Source organism: Xiphophorus maculatus, chromosome 5 (genome assembly GCF_002775205.1).
Source record: "Xiphophorus maculatus strain JP 163 A chromosome 5, X_maculatus-5.0-male, whole genome shotgun sequence".
Lineage (NCBI taxonomy): Eukaryota > Metazoa > Chordata > Actinopteri > Cyprinodontiformes > Poeciliidae > Xiphophorus > Xiphophorus maculatus.
The window spans coordinates 24,090,928-24,114,557 of NC_036447.1; the positions used below are offsets into that span (position 1 = coordinate 24,090,928).

Sequence of the window (23,630 nt, forward strand, 5' to 3'; positions counted from 1 at the left end):
CAGGATAGTACTCCACTTCTCTTAATTTAGCTTACACACAACACATTGCCTTGCAAAAGTAGCCTATTAAAACATCGACACCTTTTCATACTTTGTCTAATTAAAATCCCAGATTCCACTGTATTTCACCTTAACTTTCAGGGATTGACCAAAACAAAGTAATGCATAAATACCATATATTTTTGTGTTCAATTATCTATTTATTCATTTTTACAAAATAATTTGAAAAGCTTAGAATGCAAACAAGTTGAGAGTATTGCAGCCTGATTTCCTTTCAACACTTATGCAACCATCTGCATTCAGAAGCTACGCAATTTACAGGAGTGTCAAACTCCAGTCCTCGAGGGCTGCAGTCCTGCAGATTTTAGATGTGCCACAGGTACAAAACGCTGGAATGAAATGGCTTAATGACCTCCTCCTTGTGTAGATCAGTTCTCCCAGCCTTGCTAATGACCTAATTATTCTATTCAGGTGTGGCACAGCAGAGGCACATCTAAAAGTTGCAGGACAGCGGCCCTCGAGGACTGGAGTTTGAGACCCCTAAACCAATTAATATAGTCCATTTTTCTAAACCAAGTACAATTGGTTTTAGTATAATTTCAGGATAAGTGTGATGGCCTCAGCGTTTAATTTGAGAACATTAGTGAGCAAGTACCACCATGAAGACAACCTGGGCATAAATATCTTTATGGAGAACAAGTGAAACAGAGTGGAGGAAGCATCATGCTGTGGAGTGGACTTTTTTAGAATCTAGCAGAACCTGAGTTTTTTCCTCAAAGAAAAATGGGCAAATGTTTGTCTCGACGGTGAAGACAAGACATACCGTAAATCTAAGACCTGCGGCTGTAATCAGGGTGAAACGGTCATGGTGGATAAAAGTATTGAGCCCAAAACGATAAGTAAAAATGGAAATAACTGTTTTTTGTGAGGGAAGAAAAAAAAGAAAATTATGCTTCCTCCTATCCCTTTAAAATCGTCACATAAAATCCTTGTAAAATTGATTGATTTTGTGTTGAAATGTGACAAAATAAGATTCAGAGGTATGTTTCTCTGCTCCTTGTACACCTTCTTTTGCATTGATTAAAAAAAGTACCAGTTCCAAAGGCAGATTATTTCACTTTTAGGAAAAAATGTCTTGCTGTAAGTGAAATATTCTGCCACGGGAATTAGCATTTTTAAATAAATATTAAGGAATTACTTAAAACAAGCTCCTATATTTTGCTAAAAAGCTACTTGTAAATTAGTTTAGTCTTATTTTAAAGTGTATCAAGATATTTGCACTAGAAACTAGACAACACATACTTGGTAAGAGGGATACTTTTTTTTTTTTTTTACCAGAGACATAACACTACTTTAATCTGACCCCAGCAAATTCTAGGTTTGCCTTTACAAAATCACAAAGTATCCATTTAGAGCTTTATCCCTTCCTTCCGTAGCGCACAAGCTGACATTGTAGCGCCGTCCTTGCAACAAAACAGTTGTGTCCTGCTAGAGGACTGTGCCCCACTGTTTAATAATTAACTCCGATAGTCTCTTGAGATCTCAGGTGACAAGCAAACATTCACCTGCCTGTTGAAGTATGCAGGTGGGAGGGAAAAAAAGGCTGGGTTTTACAACATGAGCGTAATCTGAGTGAGCCTTAAAATCATGAAGGTGGGCCAGAAAGTGTACAAATGCAACCAAGTTTCATAAATGATGCAGAAAACAAGGTTTATTTTACATAATGAACTATATGAAGGTTGAACAAAAGTGGTGCTGAAACTGATCCTTGAGGGACACCGCCTTCTAACGCGAAACATAAAGACTCTTTATATGCAAAATGTTTTATTAAATGGACCAACAAAATCATTAAGCTTCTAGAAATATACTTTTAAAGTTTATACAGCACATAATGTACAACACAACATGTAGAAGTACATACAAATCTCATTATTTATCTTCAAAAGGCATCCTCCGAACGTTTTCATAAGGTCAGTGGTAATGTGGAAAACATTCTATACATCCAGCCTGTAGCAGCTGTAAGAAGGTTTTCTGTCAGTACAGCCTCATGTGATGTGCAGTCTAAATAAAATTCATAACATTGAACACAACAATAGCTGGCATTCCCTCCCTCCCCTCCGGAAGACAAGACAATAATAAATTATATAGAGAAACCTGACAAATTAAGCCGGTTTAACAGATTTAGAACATTCAGCAGAATGTCTCAACACTTTGGTCACATCTGAGTTTTGTTAAAAAAATAAAAATTACCCCCAAAGCTTAAGAGCTTCAGTAAACTTTGTTTTACAGTAAGGAACTGTACTCTGCCTATTTCCCACCACTTGTATGTCAGTTTAGAACTAGCATTTCCTTCTCCCACCCAAAACACATATAAGTACTTTTATTTTGCAGCCCAAATAGCACCAGAAACATTCAAACACAATAAAATGATGATAAAATTTGATCAGAACAAACAGATTTTTTACTGCAGTGAAAGAAATAAGGTCCACTTTGTCAAAACAAGACTAAAGTCAAGATTTAATACCAGAAAACAGTCAGGTAAAAGTGATCCACTGAGTTTGGGCTTACAGCAAAGACTGCTAGCTTTAAACTGAAGCAAAGTACCTCGAAAATGAGTGAATATTTTGGGAATTGCAGCTCTTTAACATGGGAACGTCTGGGGATTATTTCAAGGGCGCTATTTGGGTTTGGAATAGGTTTCGGAGAACTCACAAGATCCTGTGATGGGAGAACATAAATCTGAGCATATTGGGGAAAAAAGTAAAAAAAAAAAAAAAAAAAAAAACACATTTAAAAGCTAAGTGAATATTTTCATTCTCTAGAAAACAACATCCTCTTGAGTAATGGTTAGTAGACATGTAATTTGCTCTGTTGTTCCCCTTCACCAATTTCCACACATTAGACAGATTCGCTAGTAAGATTGCCACCGACAAATTGCACACAGAAATTTGGCTTAAAGTTTCAAAAGATTCGGTAGATCCGGAGCATCTTTGTTTCAACTGATGGAGCCAAGAACTAGTACAGATCTGTTGGAAATAAAATTAAATAAAAGGCTTCAAATGGTTTATAATCTGAACCATAGTGGAATCAGCTTAGCCATCATCATGCTGCTGATGTTAGCAGACGACATATTGATAAACTTTATGGAACATGTAGTATTAGATTTGCCTAAATTCACCAAAACACAAAGGCAAATGGAAAATGCTTCACAGTTTAGATGGCAAATGACAACAAAGATAAAAAAAAAACAACCCAATAATTTAGCTAGAAAAAAACCTCGGAATATTGTGCAATAAACTAGTTAATCACCTCTTCAGCCCTCCCCAGTTTCAAACCACAGTCATTAATATCTGTAAACAAGCAATCGATTTCTAGGGTTGTTCTCCCAAAAAAAACTTAAATTAGGATAAGGATTCATTGCAATACAAGATTCAAGTCTTTACTACAAGCCCTTCCTCCTTTTATCAATGTTTACTTGATATATTCTGGTAAAACATGTTCCAAGTGCATTTCCAGTTCTCTCAGTACGTCCTCCTTGTAGCGTAGTCCAACACCATGCTAGCAGCGCCGAGCAGGGCCGGTTCTTCCAGGTCGGACTTGACGACCTTGATGCTCTGGGCGGAGAACAGCGCTCTCTCTAACATGACCTGCTGCACCGGGGCCTGGTAGTAAGACGCCAGGACTCCGGACAAAATCACCAGAGACGGGTTGACTATGTGGAGGATGTTGACGATCCCTACGCCGAGCGCCAGGGACGCTGTGACAGGAAGAAGACACAACACGGTTGGATTTTCCTTCTAATTTTTCAGCTTTCTTCTTAATTCAAAGCAAAAATAAACCTTCAACTCGCTGATGAGAAAATGACCAAAGCTATTCGCAAGTGAAAAAACGGGTGACCAGAGTTTATGACCAAAACGCAGAGTTTGTGTGTTGTAAGTAGCAGCAACGTTCTGGGTCAGTTGACTGATTTTTTTTAGGCAGACTTGTGAATACACTGCTGCAGTGATCAATGTGTCTAAAGACAAACACATAGACAGAGTTTCTCTAGATCTTGCTGGGACATTAGTCCTTTAATCCTGAAAATGTTCTTCAGGTGGTAGAAGGCTGATTTTGTAACTGTCTTTATGCGTCTCTGAAGGTTCAGGTCTGGGACCATTGCTTTGTCTTCACTAGTTTCTAGCTAACAACTGAAGCTGAGTGAGGACTCTGAATCGTTCCTCTTTACTTCTAAAGATGATAACTTCGGTTTTGTTTCTTTTCAGGTGGAGAAAGTTATGGCATATCCACAATTTACTCTAATCATCTATTCATAGCTTGGAAATGTTCAGAGTCACCTGGTGACATTGTAATGTAGAGCAGTATAGTAAAAAGTTAATCCGTATTTATGTACAGTCTATCAATTACACCGAGACCAAACAGCTTGGTGTTCTCAAAGGGCAGAGCTTTGTGCACAAAAAATACCACCTGCTGAAAGCTCGGGGTAATCTTTGCACGTTAAGAAAGAATAAATAAATCCCATTAGTCACTAGTATATTTTCAAAGACTGAATGTAATCATTTTATAAGATATGTTTAGCTACGTTATGAAATATTGAACTTCAGTGAATGCTTTTTATTTATTTTTCAGCGACTCGGTTAAAGGGGATGAATCATTTTAATGTATTTAAAAATCTAAATCCTCCCAAATGCCTCATTAACTCACAACCTGAAGTTCTTTGATAACTGAAATATTGAATAAAACAGTAAAATGTTTTTCTCTATAATTTTGATCACTTCAATGGCTACAACTCCGATTATTATAGTTAACTGGTGTGTTTATAATCAGCGCCTTATTTTATGTTTAAAATAAGACGCTTAAAAACAATTTCAGATGTCTTGATGGCTACTTTTTTTTGTCAATATAGGCTTTTCATTTTTTACGGTTTGCAGTTTAAACCAAAATTCTGCATATGTGATTGTGTGTCAGCGTCTGTGCTCCAACCTTTGTCCAGGACAGCGTTGGCCTTGGAGTTGCCGTTTTCGGCTGCCCTGATGAGGTGGGCGGCGGTGATCGGCTCGGCAAGCTTCACATCCATCCCGTCCATCTTCAGCAGCTCCTCTGGAGAAAGGAAGCCCCAACAGGTCACAACCTTTTGAACAGTGCTGTCAAAAAGAAAATGAAATAGCAGACATGATGGCGCTCACCGTCGTGCAATCGCTTGGCCTCCCTCTGCAGGGCCATTCCGGACGCGAAGGCTTCGATGCAGCCCTGGCTGCCGCAGGAACACTCTGGGCCGTCCAGAGAAACCTTGATGTGACCCAGCTCAGCGGCGCAGAAGGTGCTGCCATGAATCAGCTCAGAGTTATGGATAATACCTCCTCCAATACCTAGGGAGGCAAAATATGAAAATTTTTTAAGCTGTCAGTGCACCTGATACAACAATTCAAATGATGAATTAGAAATCATGGTTTTAATTGTTAAACTTGGTTAAAAAAAAATGCCAAAAAAACAAACAAACCAAAAAAAAACCTTGAAAAGATTTCATAAATGCAATATAATTATATGCATTTTCAGTTTTTTAAAATGAATGTTGGTTTTTTTTACATTTTAAATCTTAGAGAAAAAAAAGTCATTACAGGTAGAAATAAACATCCACCTCACTTCCAATAAGGTTTCTTAAAGCAACTTTAGTCAATTATGCTCAGTTAACAGCAAAAACACAAAATCTTACCAAGTATTTTTGTCTAGTTTGTAGTGCAAATATCTTAGTAAACTTGAAATAAGACAAAACTAACCTACAAGCAACTTTTCAGCAAGAAATAGCAGCTTGTTAAAAGTAAATAATTCCTTCATACGGATTAAAACAAAGTATTAGTTTCACTCGCAGATTATCTCACTTATAACCAGACATTTTCTCCCTGTTTTAAATGAAAACAAAATCTGCCAGTGGAACTAGTACTTTTTAAAAGTCAATACCGAAGGAGTCACTGACTTAAAACATACTTTTAAGTCAATAATTTTCAAAGCTTTCCAGCTATATTTTGTTGAAAAGTTACTTGTAAGTCAGTTTTGTCTTATTTCAACAGTACTAAGATATTTGCATTAGAAACTAGACCAAAACTACACGGCAAGTTTTGTGTTTTTGCAGTGTTAGTGACGATTCTCAATTTTGATGTCATAACAGCGGGTTAGTAGTAAATGTGACATAAAATTGAATGAGTGATTTTACGCCATACTCATTTCTCACCTGTTCCTGTGATGACTGTGACGAAGTTATCCACCCCCCTGCCGTGGCCGAACTTCTTCTCGGCCAGCGCGGCGCAGTTGCCGTCGTTGTCGACCCAGACGGGCAGGCCCAGGGCGTCCGAGATGGGGGTCCTCAGGTCCACTGAGGACCACTCCTGGATCAGCTTGGTGGAGTGAAGGACGATGCCTTCCTGTGGGTTCACACGGCCGCCAGTAGAAATTCCTAACGTGTGGAGAAAAAAAAAAACAATATATGTTTGAGATTCCCGTAGCTCAGCTTCACAGCTGTTTTCGGTCCAGCAGGGGGAGGAGCTGCACGTTTCCATACCAACGCCCAGGATCCTGCAGTTGTGCCGCACAGCACCTTGCACTGCTTCTTTGCACATCTTTAATATCAAATGCATCCTGTCCTCGAAGGTCTTCGGATTAGGCTCTGTGTATTTCTTTACTATGTTGCCCTGGACAAAGAGAGAAAGGGAAAAGAATGGGAATTATTGAATCAACAGTTTCATTTTCACAATATACAGCTAAAGATTCAGAAAGATAATAAATCCACATGTTGTGTAGATCATTTATCATTTATCGCAATAAATTTCTTATAATAAAAATTTTCATTTAACATTTGTTCAAAGCCTTAAATTCTTTTATAAAGAGTTCCAACCATTTTAATTGTTTTAGATTGTGCTATAGAACCATAAAATATCATGACAAAACTTTCAGTCCATATCGCAGATTTAAGTTCACAAATTTTTTTCTCTCCATGAAATTCAAACTCTACTTTAAAAGAAATCCTCATATTAATAAAACTGAAGAAACAACTGTGTGAAAATAATAATACAGATGCAGTCTTTTCCCACCACAGTTTTTCCTTCCACGCAACTTTCCAGGAACATGCTGTGTTATAGCACTCTGAACAGCAACAGTTATTCTCATGACAAAGCACTTTTTGAATTAAATTACTGAAATTAATAAAACTTTTCCATTAGATTTGTGAGCGCTATCTGTCTCTTTAGGTAATCGTCTCTTAGCCCTACTCGCATGCAGACGATGGCCACCCTCAGGTTGGTGCCGCCCAGGTCGACAGCCAGAGCGCTCTGTGTTTCCAGGATGTGATCGATGTCCTGGGAGATGGTGTCTTTCACAGGAGGAAAGCAGAAGGTCTTCTGGAGCGGCTCTTTCAGGTCGATGCTACTCAGAAACTTCAGAATCCGGGGCACTGCATTGCCGTCACCGTAGATTTTAGAGCTGTAAATAAATGTTAACGTCATTATGTTTCTTAAAAACATACTTTTTTGATCAAATCACTCGATTAACTACGAGCTGTAGTTACAAATGCACATGTTTATGCTTGTCATTTTTTAAATAACACGCAGGGACTATAATGATTGTTTCAAAGACAAATTTCTTTGCAAGTTGCTAAACTGGGTAATTTTTTTTACTTTTAAAGAATTCAGTGAACTTAATTTTCAATCCCCTCTAGCAAAGGTCACACTAGATTTTCTTAAACGTGGTCAAACGTCAGGCTATCACGGCGTCTCTCTGTAAAAAGATGTGCCATTTGCTTTGTCAATCAAGTTAAATCCAAATTTAAAAAATATTTTACTGGATTCCAGATTACTTAATCAATGTTTACATCTTTGTTTTAACTTAAAACTGGAATAAACTTTTTTTACAGTCAAGTGGAGCCCATCAATCCGGTGGGAAACTCAGGAAGTTCCTACCCTGGATATCGCTTTCCAAACTGAAGCTCCAAAGCATGGTAGATCTTATTATCGCTGTCAGCGTCTCTGACATGTAAAACGTTTTCACCTGAAAGACAGAAATGTTGTTGCAGTTTTAAAGATAAACTCATGCTTAAAAAGTCAAAACATGGAGGGGTTGATTAGTAAAATAAGGAAACGTAACTTGATTCTTTGTGGGTGAGGTGTTCTCCTAACAAAATAACTACATGTTAACATCAACCCTTTGCTAGGTTGACAAACGTGGAAAAAGCATTTGCTAATGTGTTACGTAATGTGGAAAATATGGGTGTGTTGGAAACTTGTGGCACTCATGTTTTAACGTTCTGTTTCCAAGGAGACAGATTGTCTTATAATATATTAAGACAGTAATAGTTCTTCATGCTTTTTCTATGGGCTGGCTCCTTTTTCAGCTTTTATTTTGTCCATTTCTTAGCCATCATCAGAATTTTGTGTTTTTAAATCACTTAATGTGACCTCATGAATCATTCAGGCGTTAAAAACCTCCTAAACTCCAAAAAATATTCCAGTGCAGAATATATTTCTCAGATGTGTGGACTCTCAGTAAACTTACTTAAGCATTTTGTAATAAATGGGATCTTTTGGCTTTTGTGACAAGCAGCCTTTGGAAAAATAAATAAATTTTAAAAAAAATTTTCGCCCAACTTTTTAAACAAAGCTATACAAAAAAAATCTAAATTTTAGCGCTAACAAAAATACAACAGCAATTGAGTATCGGTATCATGTGCCAGAATTTATTAGCAGATTGTTTTTGGCTCAAAAATATTACTAGCAAGTAATTACTACCATAGTAATAATTACTATGGATGGATTACTACATGATCCATCCATCCATTTTCTTCTGCTTATCCGGGGTCGGGTTGCAGGGGTAGCAACTTAAGAAGGGAGGCCCAGACTTCCCTCTCCCCAGCCACTTGTTCCAGCTCCTCCGGGGGAATCCCAAGGCGTTCCCAGGTCAGGTGGGAGACATATTCCATCCAGCGTGTCCTGGGTCTCGAACTCTCACCGGAAACGAGCCCGACTTACTGCCGGCAATGCGGACCAGGCTCTGACACCGGTCATACAGGGACCTGACAGCCCGTATCAAAGAGCCCGGTACCCCATACTCCCGGAGAACCCCCCACAGGGCTCCCTGAGGGACACGGTCGAACGCCTTCTCCAAGTCCACAAAACACATGTAGACCGGTTGGGCGAACTCCCATGCACCCTCCAGGACCCTGCTGAGGGTGTAGAGCTGGTCCAGTTTCCACGACCAGGACGAAAACCACACTGCTCTTCCTGAATCCGAGGTTCGACTATCCGACGGACCCTCCTCTCCAGGACCCCTGAATAGACCTTGCCAGAGAGGCTTTAGAGTGTGAGCCCCCTATAATTGGAGCACACCCTCCTGTCCCCCTTTTTGAACAGGGGGACCACCACCCCAGTCTGCCAATCCAGGGGAACTGCCCCCGATGTCCATGCAATATTGCAGAGTCGTGTCAGCCAACACAACCCTACAACATCCAGAGCCTTAAGGAACTCCGGGCGGATCTCATCCACCCCCGGGGCCTTGCCACCGAGGAGCTTCTCAACCACCTCGGCGACCTCGTCCCCAGAGATTGGAGAGCCCAGACCAGAGTCCCCAGGCTCAGCTTCCTCAATGGAAGGCATGTTGGTGGGATTGAGGAGGTCTTCGAAGTATTCTGCCCACAACGTCATCACTACATGATATTGTTTTTATTACATTTAATATTATCAAAATGATTATATTAATGCTACAACTTATTTGACCTTACTTTTCATTATTAATTGATAAGCTGCCTGTATAAAGAAAGATGATTTTACATACATTCTGGCTGAAGAGCAAAATAATTCTCACATATTTCATAAGTAGCAACTTGAGATCATATCCTCTAACACTTCTGACTTTAATTATTCCGTAAAGAAAAAGAAAAAAAAAGATATATATATACTTTTGTAAATCAAATGCATTCTTAAAGGTGTCACCATGACAACAGCTATCTAGAGCTAGTGAAACCTACCCGTTTCTCTCCCTGTTTGCCTTGTTCCAAGGTTGATGACCGGTGTGCCGAAGGCCCCGGCCTCCCGGACGCCGCAGCTGCTGTTTCCGATCATGCAGCCGGCGTGCGACACGAGCTGGATGAACTGCTCAAAGGGAATGTGCTTCATTGCCCGAAAGTTGGGGTGCTGCTCGATGCCCTTCTTTCGCATGACGCGCACCATCTCCTTACTTCCTGTTTAGGTGAGACGGATTTGCTTCAGTCGCAGCGACAAGTTTCCAATCAACTAACTGGATGAATCTAAACACATTATTTGGGTTCAACAAACAAACTGGTGCGCATCTCAGCAAATCAGGATATATTTCAGAAATTTGCTTTCAAATGTCAAGCTTATTTCAACCGCTCAACTCTGAGAATCCAAAATTTCCTTTCGAACTAAATTTGAATATTAATTAAGACATCACAATCAACAGACAACATGCATATGGAGAGGTAGCAAGGAAAGGTCACTACTAAAGACGCTAGCGGTACAGGAAGTTGCTTCTAAGGGTCTTAATAGAAAGTTCAGAGGAAGGAAAAAATAAAAATATTGCTAAAAAGATGCTCTTCCTCCATGTCAGACACAGTAATTCATGCAAAAGTAAACCAGACCAAGTACTGTGTGTACATACTGCACACTACAAAAACAAAACTGTACCAGGTAATTTTGGTGCAATATCTCAATACACTTGAAATAAGACAAAACCAACTTGTAAAGAAATTTTCAGCAAGATGGAGTTTGCTTTAAGTCAATAATCCAGTGACAGTGAAGAAAAAGTACTAGTTCCATTGGCAGATTATTTCACTGATAAAAGATTTTTTGCCATGTTATAAGTGAAATAATATGCCAATAGAACAAATATTTTTTCATGTATGTTAAGAAATTGACTTAAAACAAACTCGGATATTTTGCTGAAAAGTTACTTTTAAGTTAGTTTTGTCTCATTTCAAGTGTATTGAGATATTTTCACTCAAAACTAGACCAAAAATACTCAGTAACATTTAATGTTTTTGCAGTGCAGCCTACCTTGACATACCTCCTAAGTAAGTAAAACATAATTTTTCATTGATTTCATGCAATACTGTAAATTTCCCCCAAAAATTTCATGCGTGCAATTTTATTCACTGTAAAACAAAGTCATTAAATTAACAAAACTAAACATTTAAAATATACATCGTTGTATGATTAATCAATCTAAATGTGCGTTTCATTTAACGAATTAAATGCTTACAATAAATCAACTTTTTGATTATATTCTAATACGTAATTAATTGTAAGACATATGTAACTAACCGGCATCGATATTAGGGAAGAGGATGAGCGTCCTCTTGTTGAAGGAGATCAGTGCGTCCAGCATCAGTCCATAGATTTTAATGGAGTGCTGGATGTCTGTGGTGACGGGGTGCTGCAGCGCCACAATGTAGTCATTTTCCTTCACTTTGTCTCCTGCAAAGCCATCAGAAAACAGAAAATTTCTTCTGTAAACTGAAGTGAATTCAATCCTGCACAATATATTTTTTTAATGTGAAAACATAAACCTGCAAGGTAATCTGACAAACAGGGTTTTTTCCCACTTTGACAAATCTCAATCTTAGCTTTATACCCTCAACTTTATAACCCTTCTATAAAATGTATTGTGAAGAGTTTAACTTTATCTGATTTTATGGCCTTAACTGGGCCCGCCTGCGTGTTTGCTTTGAGCCATAGGCCTTTAGCGTCTTGTTAAAGTATAACAAACGTCCGACGTTCTTGATCCTTATCCTGGTTTGGGAGAGCAGACTAATTTCCACAATAAAGAACATGCTCCACCACGTTTGTTATGCTTTTTTTATTATTGTTAAAGTAAAACTGTTTGATCTCCTTGAATTTCTGCTGTGTTTTGACTACTGTGGCCACACCTGCAGAATCCTTTGTAGCTAGCATTATGCTAACCTGACTCTGCAGACTGCTGTTCCAATCAGCTCTGATTGTTCTCCTTCAGAAAAGACTCTTCAATGACTTTCAAAGGCAGCCTACTGTCTCTGATTGTAGTCAACTGTATTCCCACAGCAGAAACTACTTGTTCTTGGAAACCGTTAGCATTAGCATTTTTTACAGACATGTAAAATTTGGATTTTTTTTGTTTAATCAAAATCCATAGATTCATGGATCCTAAAGGATTATATCCCCAACTCCAACATCGCTCTAACTACCTTTCTAACTAGACGAACAGACAGATTTAAAGAGGAGCGGCAAAAGCATATGAGGTTGACTAGTAGTTTGCCAACTACTGATGGTGTCATGGTTCTGCGTGGATATTGGACTGTTAGTATGTCATGTCATACAGCAACAGTCTTCAGTCAGAGGTGTCTTTGGATTTGTTGCAAAACTGACTGCTACTGGAGAGCGAATGAATTATGACATTTAATAATTTAATTTCCTTTTGGGATAATTAATATATTTTTGACTTGAACAAAAACGGAAAGTTGCCTGTTAGGAGTGGCTGGAGTTCTTTTGAGAAAATTATGTAGCCTTACATATATATATATATATATATATATATATATATATATATATATATATATATATATATATATATATATATATATGTATATATATAAAAAAATCTATGCAAGACAAGAGGGATTCAACATGTTAAAAAAATGCATTTTGCAAATACATTTAAAAAAGATATAGCAACTGAATAAACATCATTTGATTGGACCAAATTAATCTGTGCACACCTAGCCAGCTTTTGATGATATCCATGTAGTCATCCCGGTGATAAGTGGACAGCAGCTTGTCGTATGAGGGGCATCCGGCCAGCAGGATGCGCGAGTGGTCCTCACACATGGCGATGAGGTGCTGCTCTGCCATGCGCGTGCAGCAGGCATGATAATGCGCCAGCTTACTGATCGCGTGTCGGATTGAGTCGTCGATAGTGCCGCTAACCTGTACAGGGGTTGAAGGAGATGACAAAGAAAATGCATAGTTTTTAATTTTCAGAACAAACACGATAAAGTTCAGATTAAAGCAGAAAATACAGCGTCCTCTTACCTCGCCTCCCTCCAAATGAAGTATCCGAATATTCATCAGTGCGGCAGCAGTTGCCAGAGCGAGCGCGTCAAAACGGTCGCCGTGGACGATCAGGATGTCGGGGCGAAGCCTCTGCAGGACGTCAGGGAGCTTCACCAGGGCCAGGCCGACGCTCTCCACCATGGCCGCTTCATCTTCTCCTCGCACGATGGTGTGAAGTTTGGAGCCGATGTCGAAGTCATCCTGCTCTATCATACGGAACGTGTTTCTAGGGAGACGGCGGAAAACGTTAAAATCTTGACGACCATGAAGAACGGATGGAAAGTTGTTCCAGGTTCTCACCCGTAATCGTCGATGAGGTGGGAACCAAGAACCACGACTTCCAGTTCAAACTCTTCAGGGTGGGATTTGAGCCCAAACATGATGGGGGCTAACTTGGAGTAGTCGGCTCTGTTGCATGTCGCCACACACACTTTCAGTCTATTCTTGTTCTGCAGAAAACATGACAGCCAAACAGAGTCACCATTACGTTGTACTTACAGGGTTCTTACACTTTTCACACAGTAAAATTCAAGCATTTTTCAAGCATTTTCAAGGTAATTTGTCAAACTTTTCCAGCACCACGTTGGAGATAAAAAATATACAAGTGAATGAAAAAAAAAGAAAGGCAACTTCAATGCACTATTTTTTTTTATAATTTATCACTGTTAATAATGTGTTGTAATAGTATTCCAGGTAAACTACAACATGACAAAATTTTATGTTTTGAAATGTCTCTTTCACACACACCATATACACAGAGAACTAAACATTAATTTAACCAAAAAAAAAAACTATTTCAGGATTGTTTAACATAAAATACAAACCAACTTTTATTTCAACATTGATTTTAAATATTCATTACATTGAAACAATCCAAACAAATGTTTAAGGTAAATAACCTTCCTGCTCAAATTAATGATTAAACACAATATATACAAAGAAAGTGACCAAAAAATATTCTTGGTTTTCTGGCAAATGGAAATAAGTTTGGTAATTCTAACTGATGTACCAAATAAGAAATGTTTGGTCTGACTTAACTTCAGACCATGAGAAAAAAAAAAGTGTCTCTTCTTTAATTTCAAGGACAATACAGAAATCAAACACTTATCAAACCTTGGAAAAAACATTTTTTATTCAAGCATTGTCACGAATTCTGTAGGTCCGGGTGATATATTCCTTAAAAATAATTTTTTCCCTATGTTTTCTTCTAAAAAAATATTGAAATGACAGACAATATCTCTAAAAGAATTTATTTTATTTAAATCATTCTTTGAGTTGACCTGACTTCAAAGTTGAAATACATAGATTCTCTAAACACGCTTGTCAAACAAACACAATGGTAGTTCTTGAGTGGGCTTGACATTGCTCTGAACTATGACATCCCAAAGCGTGCATATGTGACAAAAAAACATCCTGGTTTTCCAAAAATTCAATCTTCAAAAACAGAAAATTTGATAAATGAAGAAAACCAATTTATTGTCCAGAACTAGTTAACTGCAGAAGAAAACCCCTAGTCAAAGTATGGACATGAAATGAACATGTGAATGTGTGAGTTCACTCAGTCAGAGGGCTGACTATGAGCGCATAGCACACTTTTCAGATTCTTATTTGTGGGAAATCATGCATGCATATTTCCCTCCAGGCCCCTATTTTATGTAATCTTTCATAGATCTACCATTAAAAATTAGGGCTGCACCGATTGCAGTTTTCGAGCCAATTGCTGATTACCGATCTTTTATAAAACTTAACCTGCCGATTTTGATTTTGGCTGATTCAAATTTTTTTCTCTGAAATGTTGCTGTATATAGCAAGAAGGTTGTTGAGTTGGCAACAGTGGGGTGACTATTGTTAATAGTAGACGTGCAGACATAACTTGGTGGGCCGGTCTGTCAGTCAAACCTTCCTCACTGGAGAACAAAAGGACAGTGGTTGATTCTTAGACCTTTGCCAAGCTAGATAAGATCGGTGGATATGCAAAAATCGGCCGATCACCGATCTCCCAAAATTAAGGAAATCGGCACCAATAAATTGGCTGATCGATTAATCTGTGCGCCGCTATTAAAAATCCAATTAAAGTACATTGTTTTTTTTTATTTAATGTGAAAAAAATGCGGAAAATATAAGGGGTATTTTTGAATTTGCCACAATTAGCCAACTCCCTTCATCCAGTTAGGCAGAAGCGTCCTACCTGGTAAAGGTCTTCTTCAGTCTTTTCCCGCTCCATCTTCTCTTTGGTTCTTTGCATTCTCAGATAGTACAGCTCCTAGGAGACAAAGCCCAGAAGATTAGATGATGATCCTCCAGGTTAATATTTCTGCTAAAGCAGGTTAATCATTGTAGACCTTCCAAGGTCCAAGCACAGGGTCATACTCACCTGAGCCTTCCATGTATTTAGAGTCTGAAGCATGAAAATACAACAAAACTGCACTATAAGAGCAATTGACACATACATGAAACATGACAAGAAGCTTTATCTCCTGCTCAAGCCTCAACTTCACTAAAGAAAAATATATACACATTATTTTATTCTATTTTAGAGATATATTGAGTGTTTTTGACAGCTAGTATCCCCCCCCCCCCAACTTCAAATCTTGACAGGTGAATCTTGAATGTGGACTGACTGGGAGAACCTGTTAGCATGTTTTAACAGCTAATGTTCTGAACAACACATGAATGCAGGTGTGGCAAACTTTCATGCTCAGTCACTTGAATAAGTGCATTTATTTGGACAGGCGTGTCAAACCCACCTTATTCAACAAAGGAAAATTACACATAATGCTAGTGTAAACAGGCCAACAGCAGGCTAACACCAGGATATTCTGACGTCTTATTAAAGTAAAATGTGAGACTAATCTAAACTCAGAAATTTTCAACTTTCTTTAGTGTCCGAGCAGTTTTTCAGCGGTACACTGACAATAAGAAGCAACAGTGTTAGAAATCTACCAATTAATCAGCCAGAGGTATGAAAATTGACCAGTTTTTCCTGAAAAGGCCAGTCAAATACCAAAAAATTATATATTTTTCTGCTACTCAATCAATGGACGGAAACAAAGGAACCATTTAAGCAGGTCAACCAAAAATAATCAATACACTTGTCACAGTTTAATAAGAATTCAATACACTATCGCATACACAATGTACAATACATGTACAATACACGATGAGCATATACTTTGAGGATAATCTTATAATTCCTCTATTTTCTGCTGGATTTAAATCCCTCTCATCTATCCAATAAATAAATGAATAAAAAAAGCTAAATGTCTTTCTCTAACTTCAGAGTCAAAAGAAAACCAGAAATTGGTAGCGGCTAGGAAAAGCCTGATCAGGCAGTGGTTGATTGATTAATTTATTTGAAGTTAAACCCATCAGATAAATATGTTTTACTTGTTGTATACATTAGCACTTATAGCCATGGCTAATTTTCAATGCTCATGTGTATCATATTTATCTAGTAATGCATCGCCACTTAACTGGTTAAGCAAACTTCAAGGAAATGTAGCTTATTTTTTTATAACTGATCCGACTCAGAAGTCTTTTCAGAATTTAACATGTTGAAACGGTGATAAGTCAGTGCTAAACGTCAAATGAAATTGTTGCAATGTATTTTTTTGGATCATCATGGCTTTTTGTGTTTTTTTAAGGTAAGTGTTTGACGTTTTTTTTCCACTGTCATTTGCGTTAATCCCTGGCTGATCTCAGAGTTGTTCCATGACTCTTGTGTCCAAAAAACCAGTTAATAACCTGTTTGTTTCTCCACAGCCAGAAAGCCACATCATTCAAAGTCTCTTTCAATACGTTTGATGCTCAAACTGGCACATTCTTTAGATTCTGTGTAGGACAACCATTTAAAGAAGCAAATAAATAAATAAATAAAATTTAAAAAACGATAACAGTGTTTGAGTTATGCTGCTGAAAAAAAAAACGTGTTCTTAAGAACCTTGTACTGGTCACAAGAGTTAAGTTGGTTATCTTCCAGCCCTGAGTTCTTCAATGTATAGGGCCTTCAGATTTGGAATTTGATCCCGCTCTGAAATCCAGCTCTACTTTTCAGTAGGCTTCAGCTCAATGTTGATACTGAGGCTTCAGCAGTCAAAACACAAAGAACTGGTTCTTAGCAAAACTCACTCACCTAGCACCATAAGCACGCAAATCTTTTTGTGCTTTTGGACAAAGCAGACATTTCTTTTGTGTTTGTTTTGTTGCATCGTGACACTTTAGACCCATCATGCTTCGCCTCTTATCCATTGGAACATTTCATACCTGCGTCGATAATAGAAGACTCAAAATATTTTTTTGTTTTCGCTAGGGGTGCGTCGATTGCAGTTTTTTGGCCGTCACCAAATTTTGGACTGAAACAATTAATTGTGATTAACTGATTATTGAAATAATCGTCAACTATCCATCCATCCATCCATTTTCTGTTCTCCCTTTGTCCCTAATGGGGTCGGGAGGGTTGCTGGTGCCCATCTCCAGCTACGTTGCAGGCGAGAGGCGGGGTACACCCTGGACAGGTCGCCAGTCTGTCGCAGGGCAAGTCAACTAATTTAGAAATAAATCTCGCATTAACACAGACTCAAAAAAAAAAAAAAAGACAGTTTGCTGATAGAACAACGTCCTAAATGTAGTAATTGAGCCAAAACTGTACAAATCTATATACATTTTGCATTTGAGATAGAAAATAATCTTTGTAAATATCTTGCACTCCAAAAGAGGCATGGTATTAGCTTCGCCCGATTAAAATTCTGTAATAATTTTAAAAAGCACCTTTTGATGTCCAATTATTAAATGGTTAATCAAAACATAAGTTCTACACTGTACTGTAGCTAAGTCAAGCAAATTTTCAAATTGGTGCATCCCACTTTCAAACCAGAATAACTGGAAACAGAGTGCAATACAATTTTATTTCCTGTGATTGTGTTGTGGAAAAACTTATTTTAAATGGGGACAACAGGTGGAAAGTAGCATTTGTAGCTATGATCTGGTACAATACATCTCTCCATCAGTGGTTAATAATGTACATTGTATACTGTCCCATAAATAAAAATCCATTCATAACCTTGTATGTCATGGTTTAGGTACAGGATTACAAACCGGTTAGTTTAGATAATTGAAATAGTAAGGCTTTATCAGAACCAATCAATAGCCTCCTAAATTATTTTCTGCTGCTTTAAAGAAAAATCGTGAGCAGATATTTATCAGTACATTTTCATAATTAACTCACATTTAGTGATGCCCAAGCAGTTCTACACAGAACATATTTTACAATATATTGTGAATCCCTAATATGTGGAAAATCATGTATGAACATGTAAAAGCCACCTGAATAAACAACTTTTGATTTAATTAGATTAAAATGTACCGTGTGAAAAACGCCCTGCTGATTTAAGGAGCAGCTCTGTCACCAGAAATCCTAACTAAGGAAATTGAGTACCACAAAAGTCAATTAAATAACTCCCCAGGGCAAAACTATTCATGTCTGACATTTCTGCACACAAAACAATTGCAACATCTGAATTCTTGAAGCAATTTCAGCTGTCGTACTCGTTCGGGTCGTTCTGTGAAAAACAGAGCCGTTTCTTCGAGGCATTTTCGCAGCTCTGTTTGACGTCACTGTGACGACAAAATTAATTACTTCAAAACACGAAGAACTGTTTTCATTCTTGAACCTCAGAGAGTTCAGAAGTCGCTGTACAGGTACAGCGACAGGTGAGTCAATCCCTCTGTTGACTAACTTGTCAAGAGAGGGATTGTTACTAAAATCTTCCACTCACCCGGTTCGCCTGCTTTTTTGTTACAGCTTCGACCGGACAAGTCAAACTCGCCAGTACGTTTTTTTTTTTTCCTCCCTCCTGTGTGCATAAAGTATCAGATCACTAAAGCACCTGCTTTAGTAAAATCACACATTAGCTAGATCTAAACTATTACTTTAAAAAAAAAAATTATACTTTTGTGCATCGTTTAGTTTAAGATTTGAAGATCAAAAGGAAAAGGGGAAAAAAAAACTCTGAGCTTCCAACACGGATGTGAAGTCAGTCATGGCAGGAAAACGACTCATGTTCTCTTATCTTTATGGTAGAAAACCAAGTCACCTTGTTAATCCTGACCGACGTGGTTTCATTTTCATTCATGAACGTGGTTTGGTACTCATGCTGAAACAATATCAGCGTTTAAAAGCATTACCAGCTGGTGTTTGTAGATACCACGTGAAATTATGTGCAACAACATCTGTTTGCAGAGCCATCTATAAATACTGACAGACTGTTGCATAAAACAGATTTTACACGTACCACTAAGAAATATTTTTGTTGCGCTAACAAGAAAAACGCTGCGAAATATAGAAAACTTTCTTTTAGAGAAACTCGGCGCACCGCTGAAATGAAAATAACTCGGTGTGACTTCCTGGATGTGGGAAAAAAATGTCCATGTGTGGGGTTTCAACCCCAGTCCCCATCAGAATCAATTAGGCTGGCATCTGAAGCATCTTAGAACTTGAATCAGTTCAGGTCAATTTCTACCAATAAGCTAGGTGTTGCGTGTCTAAAAATGCTAAATAAATACTTTTTAAAAAAATGTTGGCACATCTGTGTCACGTGGGCCGATCAATTTCACTGAGTAGGTCTCACACGTTGCCTGATCGACCCGAATGAGATTCAGAAACGAAGCGGCTTCTGCTCGAGCATCGCAAGACAACATCAGCAGCCGACGGCGTGACATGGGGGCAGGGATGCATGCAGGACGCAAGAGATGACACAGCAGCCGAAGCAGACGTACACACCACAGATACGAACACGCAAACGGGCTAAAGTGAGAAAGAGGAAGCTTTAAAAAGAACCTCAACATAAATAAAATAAAATAAAAAAAGGATCCACGAATGGGTAAAAAAAAGAGAAGAAAAAAAGACTGACTCACATGAGGGTTTCTGCTCAAAGCACCGGGCTGCTTTTCCATCTTCTACATGTGCTGATTAGAAGCTAAAAATCCCCTCCAGGTTTCTTTTTTTCTATTCAATCCTCCGTTTTTTTGTTTTTTTTTTATCCCAACATTAAGCAGCAGAGGGAGAGCATGCACCACCCAGCAAACACATGAGGAGAAAGAAAGGGAGAAAGGTCTGGTGACAGAGACATGGAGACGGAGGGGGGGAGGGGCTGCGTGTGGCGAAAGCGGGACAACGACTCGAGTCGCGGCTCGTGATTGGACGAGCACGAGGAAGAAGCAGCAACAGCACGCGTTGCAGGCAGACAGGAAAGTGGAAAAGAACAGTCCCTCCTCTTTCATTCATCTAAATGAAACCCTTAGATTTTGGGTTGTTTGTTAATCCAATTCCACAGACAGTAACTATCTTACATTAAACCATTCTGACTCTAAATGAGGAATATATACCCAAAAGGAAAATGATTGTGATGTGATTTATATCCTCCCCAAACATGTTGAACTTATTAGGCAGATAACAGCTGACGACGTGTCACTCCATGTGTGACATGAGGGAACGCCATCAGCTCTGCAAACGAAGCTGAGCAAACTGTTGATACGGTAGCGACATCCTGGTCTAACTCCCCCTGAAAAAAGTAGTTACTGTGATATCAAAGTACACAAAAGAGTCACTTCCATGTCAAGCTACTTTGGTGAAGTAAAAAGGCAAACAAAGCCATAGGCCATGAACTGTGCACCCATCAGTGTTCTGGCATTTTCCACAGCATTACTGGGAAACCTACAATCGTTTTTCAGCTCAACTTACAGCCACTCTACCTGATCCAAGCTGTTTTAAATTCTTCTTCTTTTAACTTTGCATCTTTTCATACCGCTACAGACTTTTGGAAGTGGTACAAGGTCTTCGTAACCCTGGCAGAGTGAGATTGATGGTCTTTCAACCAAGACATTTGAGGTGGACCTCAAGTCTGAGTTTGGAGAGTCTCTGTGCCATCACCCTCATCTGTACCCTGAATACCAGGACTCCAAAATATTATTTTATTTATTATTTACATTTCCAGTAACAGGAAATGTGTTGGCACAATTGAAATATTACTTTAAATTAGAAGTGATACAACTTTTTCCAGTTCCGATACGATACTGAAATTGCAGTTTTCAGCATTGGTCGATACCGATATTGACCCAATACAATCTCAGCAAAAATCGAACAGATTTCAGTCCGATTTTAATTATTCTCGTGCAAGATCAATTTACAGCTGTACGCGCTGTATCACTAACTCAACCAAGACCAGAATGAGAGTTCTCAAAACATTCCCAACTTCAGCCTTGATCCAAAGTTAACACTACCTGCAGAGTCATAATACACCAGGTATTGTTCTGTTGGGGTTGTTCATGTAACCTGAAGGAACAGAGAGTCTGTCAGTAGAGGAGATATATTATGTTCTGGCTGTGTATAGGAAACAAGGTGAGAGTTTATGTTTAAACACTGCGAGAGAAGGGTGTACCTCCAAGTATAGACTGTAACACAAACCCTTTTAGACAAAACACACAGATGAAAAGTGCTGTGTAATATGGAGAAATTGTAAAGACAAATAAGGGATTTATTAATTTTACTTTTTGATTTTTTCAAATAGATTTGAATGTATTGTTCTGTATTAAAAAACACACCAGGATTTCAATCACAAAAAAGCTGTAATAGATTAATGGAGTCACCTACAAAGCTAAAGACAAATCACTTCTTTTTGACAAGTTGGACACGCAAAAAACAAAACAAAAAAAACGGTTGATTAGCATCAATTAAGCAGAACATATATCAAACAGCAGTTTACATGAAAAAATGTTTGGAGTTTGTTGGCAGCTATTTCCAAAAATGTTGCTTATTAGAAGGAAGTTTTTTTTTGCTTTTTTTACAATATAAAAAAGGCCCTTGATCTGCCTCTTTTTACAACCTATAGATCAGATTTAAAGGATTTAATGCAGGATATGTGGGATTTAAAAGCACAACTAAGTTTTTTGTGTTTTCAAGTTTGACATAGAAAGTCTACAAATCTTGACTGGAGAGTGTTCTTTCAAAATGTATTACTAATTAGGCGTAGTTTATTTTGATTATGTCATTGAGGCCTGAATAAAGAACTACACACTGCATTGTATGGATAATTGTGATGACTTGATCCTTAAAGAGTGTAATCTTTTCTGCCATCTTCTGCTGAGTCAGCATTTAAGTCAGAACCACTGACTTAAAAAGGCTAAACAACCCGATAAAGGAGGCTGGTTCTGTTCTGGTGGGGATGACAGGGGAACCTCTGAAGGAAGACTGGTAATAAAATCAAGAAAATAACAGACACCCTCAAGATTCCTCTTCTCAAGTCAGAGGCTTCTTCAGAGCTGCTGTAATGCAGACTGCTACAGAAGATCCTTCCTGCTCACATCCATCAGCACTGAACGTAATTTAACTGAATCTATAGATGCATTAAAACACTTTGTCATTTCTCTACTACATCAATTCACTCCATCAGAGTATTTGTTTTAATAGATCAAATCAATAAACATAGTATTTCATGCCATCACACCACTTTAGGTGTTAATTAAATCAATCCACTTTCGAAGCTACTCTACTTTTTTAAACTGCACCAGTAATAAGTATTTTATTTAGAAGCAGATGTGTGTAATGATCCAGTTAAAAACTTGAACGTCTTTCTGCTGTTCCTGTACCTTCACACCTACTGTTAACTTCTAATGCCATCTATTGTCCCTCCATAAGAAGACCACACTTAGGGCCCATCTCCGAGTTGCAATTTCACCCACTGCTAAAACCCAACACTAAATCAAGTCAAGGATTTCCTGAAACGATTTCACTTTAAAGACCAGATAAATTCTTGTTTTCTCACTTTCTTGCTCGGCTGATTTTGTCGCAACCGCTCTGGCAGTTAAGATGAAGGAGCTACTCTTATCAATGGCGCTAAGCTACTATCAGCTAGCATGTTGGAGGAGTAAACAAAAGATAACCGCGAAGTTAGACCTTTCACAGTCTAACCACTCCTCCTGTGACGGACACGTTGGCCAAAAAACCATCCTCACTCACCGACTGGATGTTTCGCAGTGGCCTGTGCTTAGCTTATGCTAGCCAGAGTCCTACACAAGTTCGTTAAAGTTTCGATGTTTTGGGATACATGGTGTTGTGCGCCAGCGTAGTTTCAAATGTAATGAGGTTTACCTTAAACTAGAGGCGTTGTGAGTACTTCAGGCTGAAGTCATCGATTGTTAGGTTCACTCGGTCCTCCGCGGCGAGTTTTCATATAATAACAGCCAACATGAACATGCCGCAGTGGTACAGTGGTCGGGGAAGTTTTCTGTTAATTTCCCGAACAGTTCTCGGAGCCAAACCGGATATTCGAGGTGTGAGCTTTCAAAATAAAAGCCCTCTGACTAGACGTTTTCTTTGTGTCTGCCGGTAAAAAAGCAAACCTTACTATCGGAGCCCCCATTAGCTTATTAAAAGTCTCTTTTAAAAGTCATAAATGCTTTAATTAACCAATTTAAGTCATTATGCTTTGGCTCTGAGCCTTCTGTTCAGGCTCCGTCCTCAAATCTTCAGCCAGCTACATCAAATCCAACACA

At 38.5% G+C, this 23,630-nt stretch overlaps 1 protein-coding gene across 4 annotated transcripts; it reads right to left on the reverse strand.

The window, feature by feature from the left end:
• Nucleotides 1-1,807: 1,807 nt before the first annotated feature.
• gne (glucosamine (UDP-N-acetyl)-2-epimerase/N-acetylmannosamine kinase) lies at nt 1,808-23,358 on the reverse strand. Of its 4 annotated transcripts, none has more exons than XM_023334218.1 (15): nt 23,227-23,358; nt 15,457-15,480; nt 15,271-15,345; nt 13,383-13,531; nt 13,062-13,308; nt 12,749-12,956; nt 11,319-11,471; nt 10,007-10,219; nt 7,947-8,034; nt 7,260-7,470; nt 6,554-6,683; nt 6,227-6,448; nt 5,184-5,366; nt 4,981-5,097; nt 1,808-3,757 (listed from the first exon to the last, which is right to left on the reverse strand). In XM_023334218.1, exons 3-15 carry the CDS (start codon nt 15,325-15,327, stop codon nt 3,522-3,524), a joined length of 2,214 nt encoding a protein of 737 aa, XP_023189986.1. In that variant the 5' UTR covers nt 15,328-15,345; nt 15,457-15,480; nt 23,227-23,358; the 3' UTR covers nt 1,808-3,521. The 4 variants fall into 4 exon arrangements, with proteins under 4 accessions (XP_023189986.1, XP_023189983.1, XP_023189984.1 ...); XM_023334215.1 differs by lacking the exon at nt 23,227-23,358 and adding an exon at nt 19,995-20,185; XM_023334216.1 differs by lacking the exon at nt 15,457-15,480.
• Between the last annotated feature and the right edge of the window lie 272 nt (nt 23,359-23,630).

Coding starts and splice junctions, on each gene's coding strand:
- gne (XM_023334215.1), bottom strand. CDS start 20,033: ATGGAAAAGCAGCCCGGTGCTTTGAGCAGAAACCCTCAT. Junction 13,532..15,270: donor CTGAAGAAGACCTTTACCAG/GTAGGACGCTTC, acceptor TGTTTTCTGCAG/AACAAGAATAGACTGAAAGT. Junction 6,449..6,553: donor CTGCAGGATCCTGGGCGTTG/GTATGGAAACGT, acceptor TCCACACGTTAG/GAATTTCTACTGGCGGCCGT.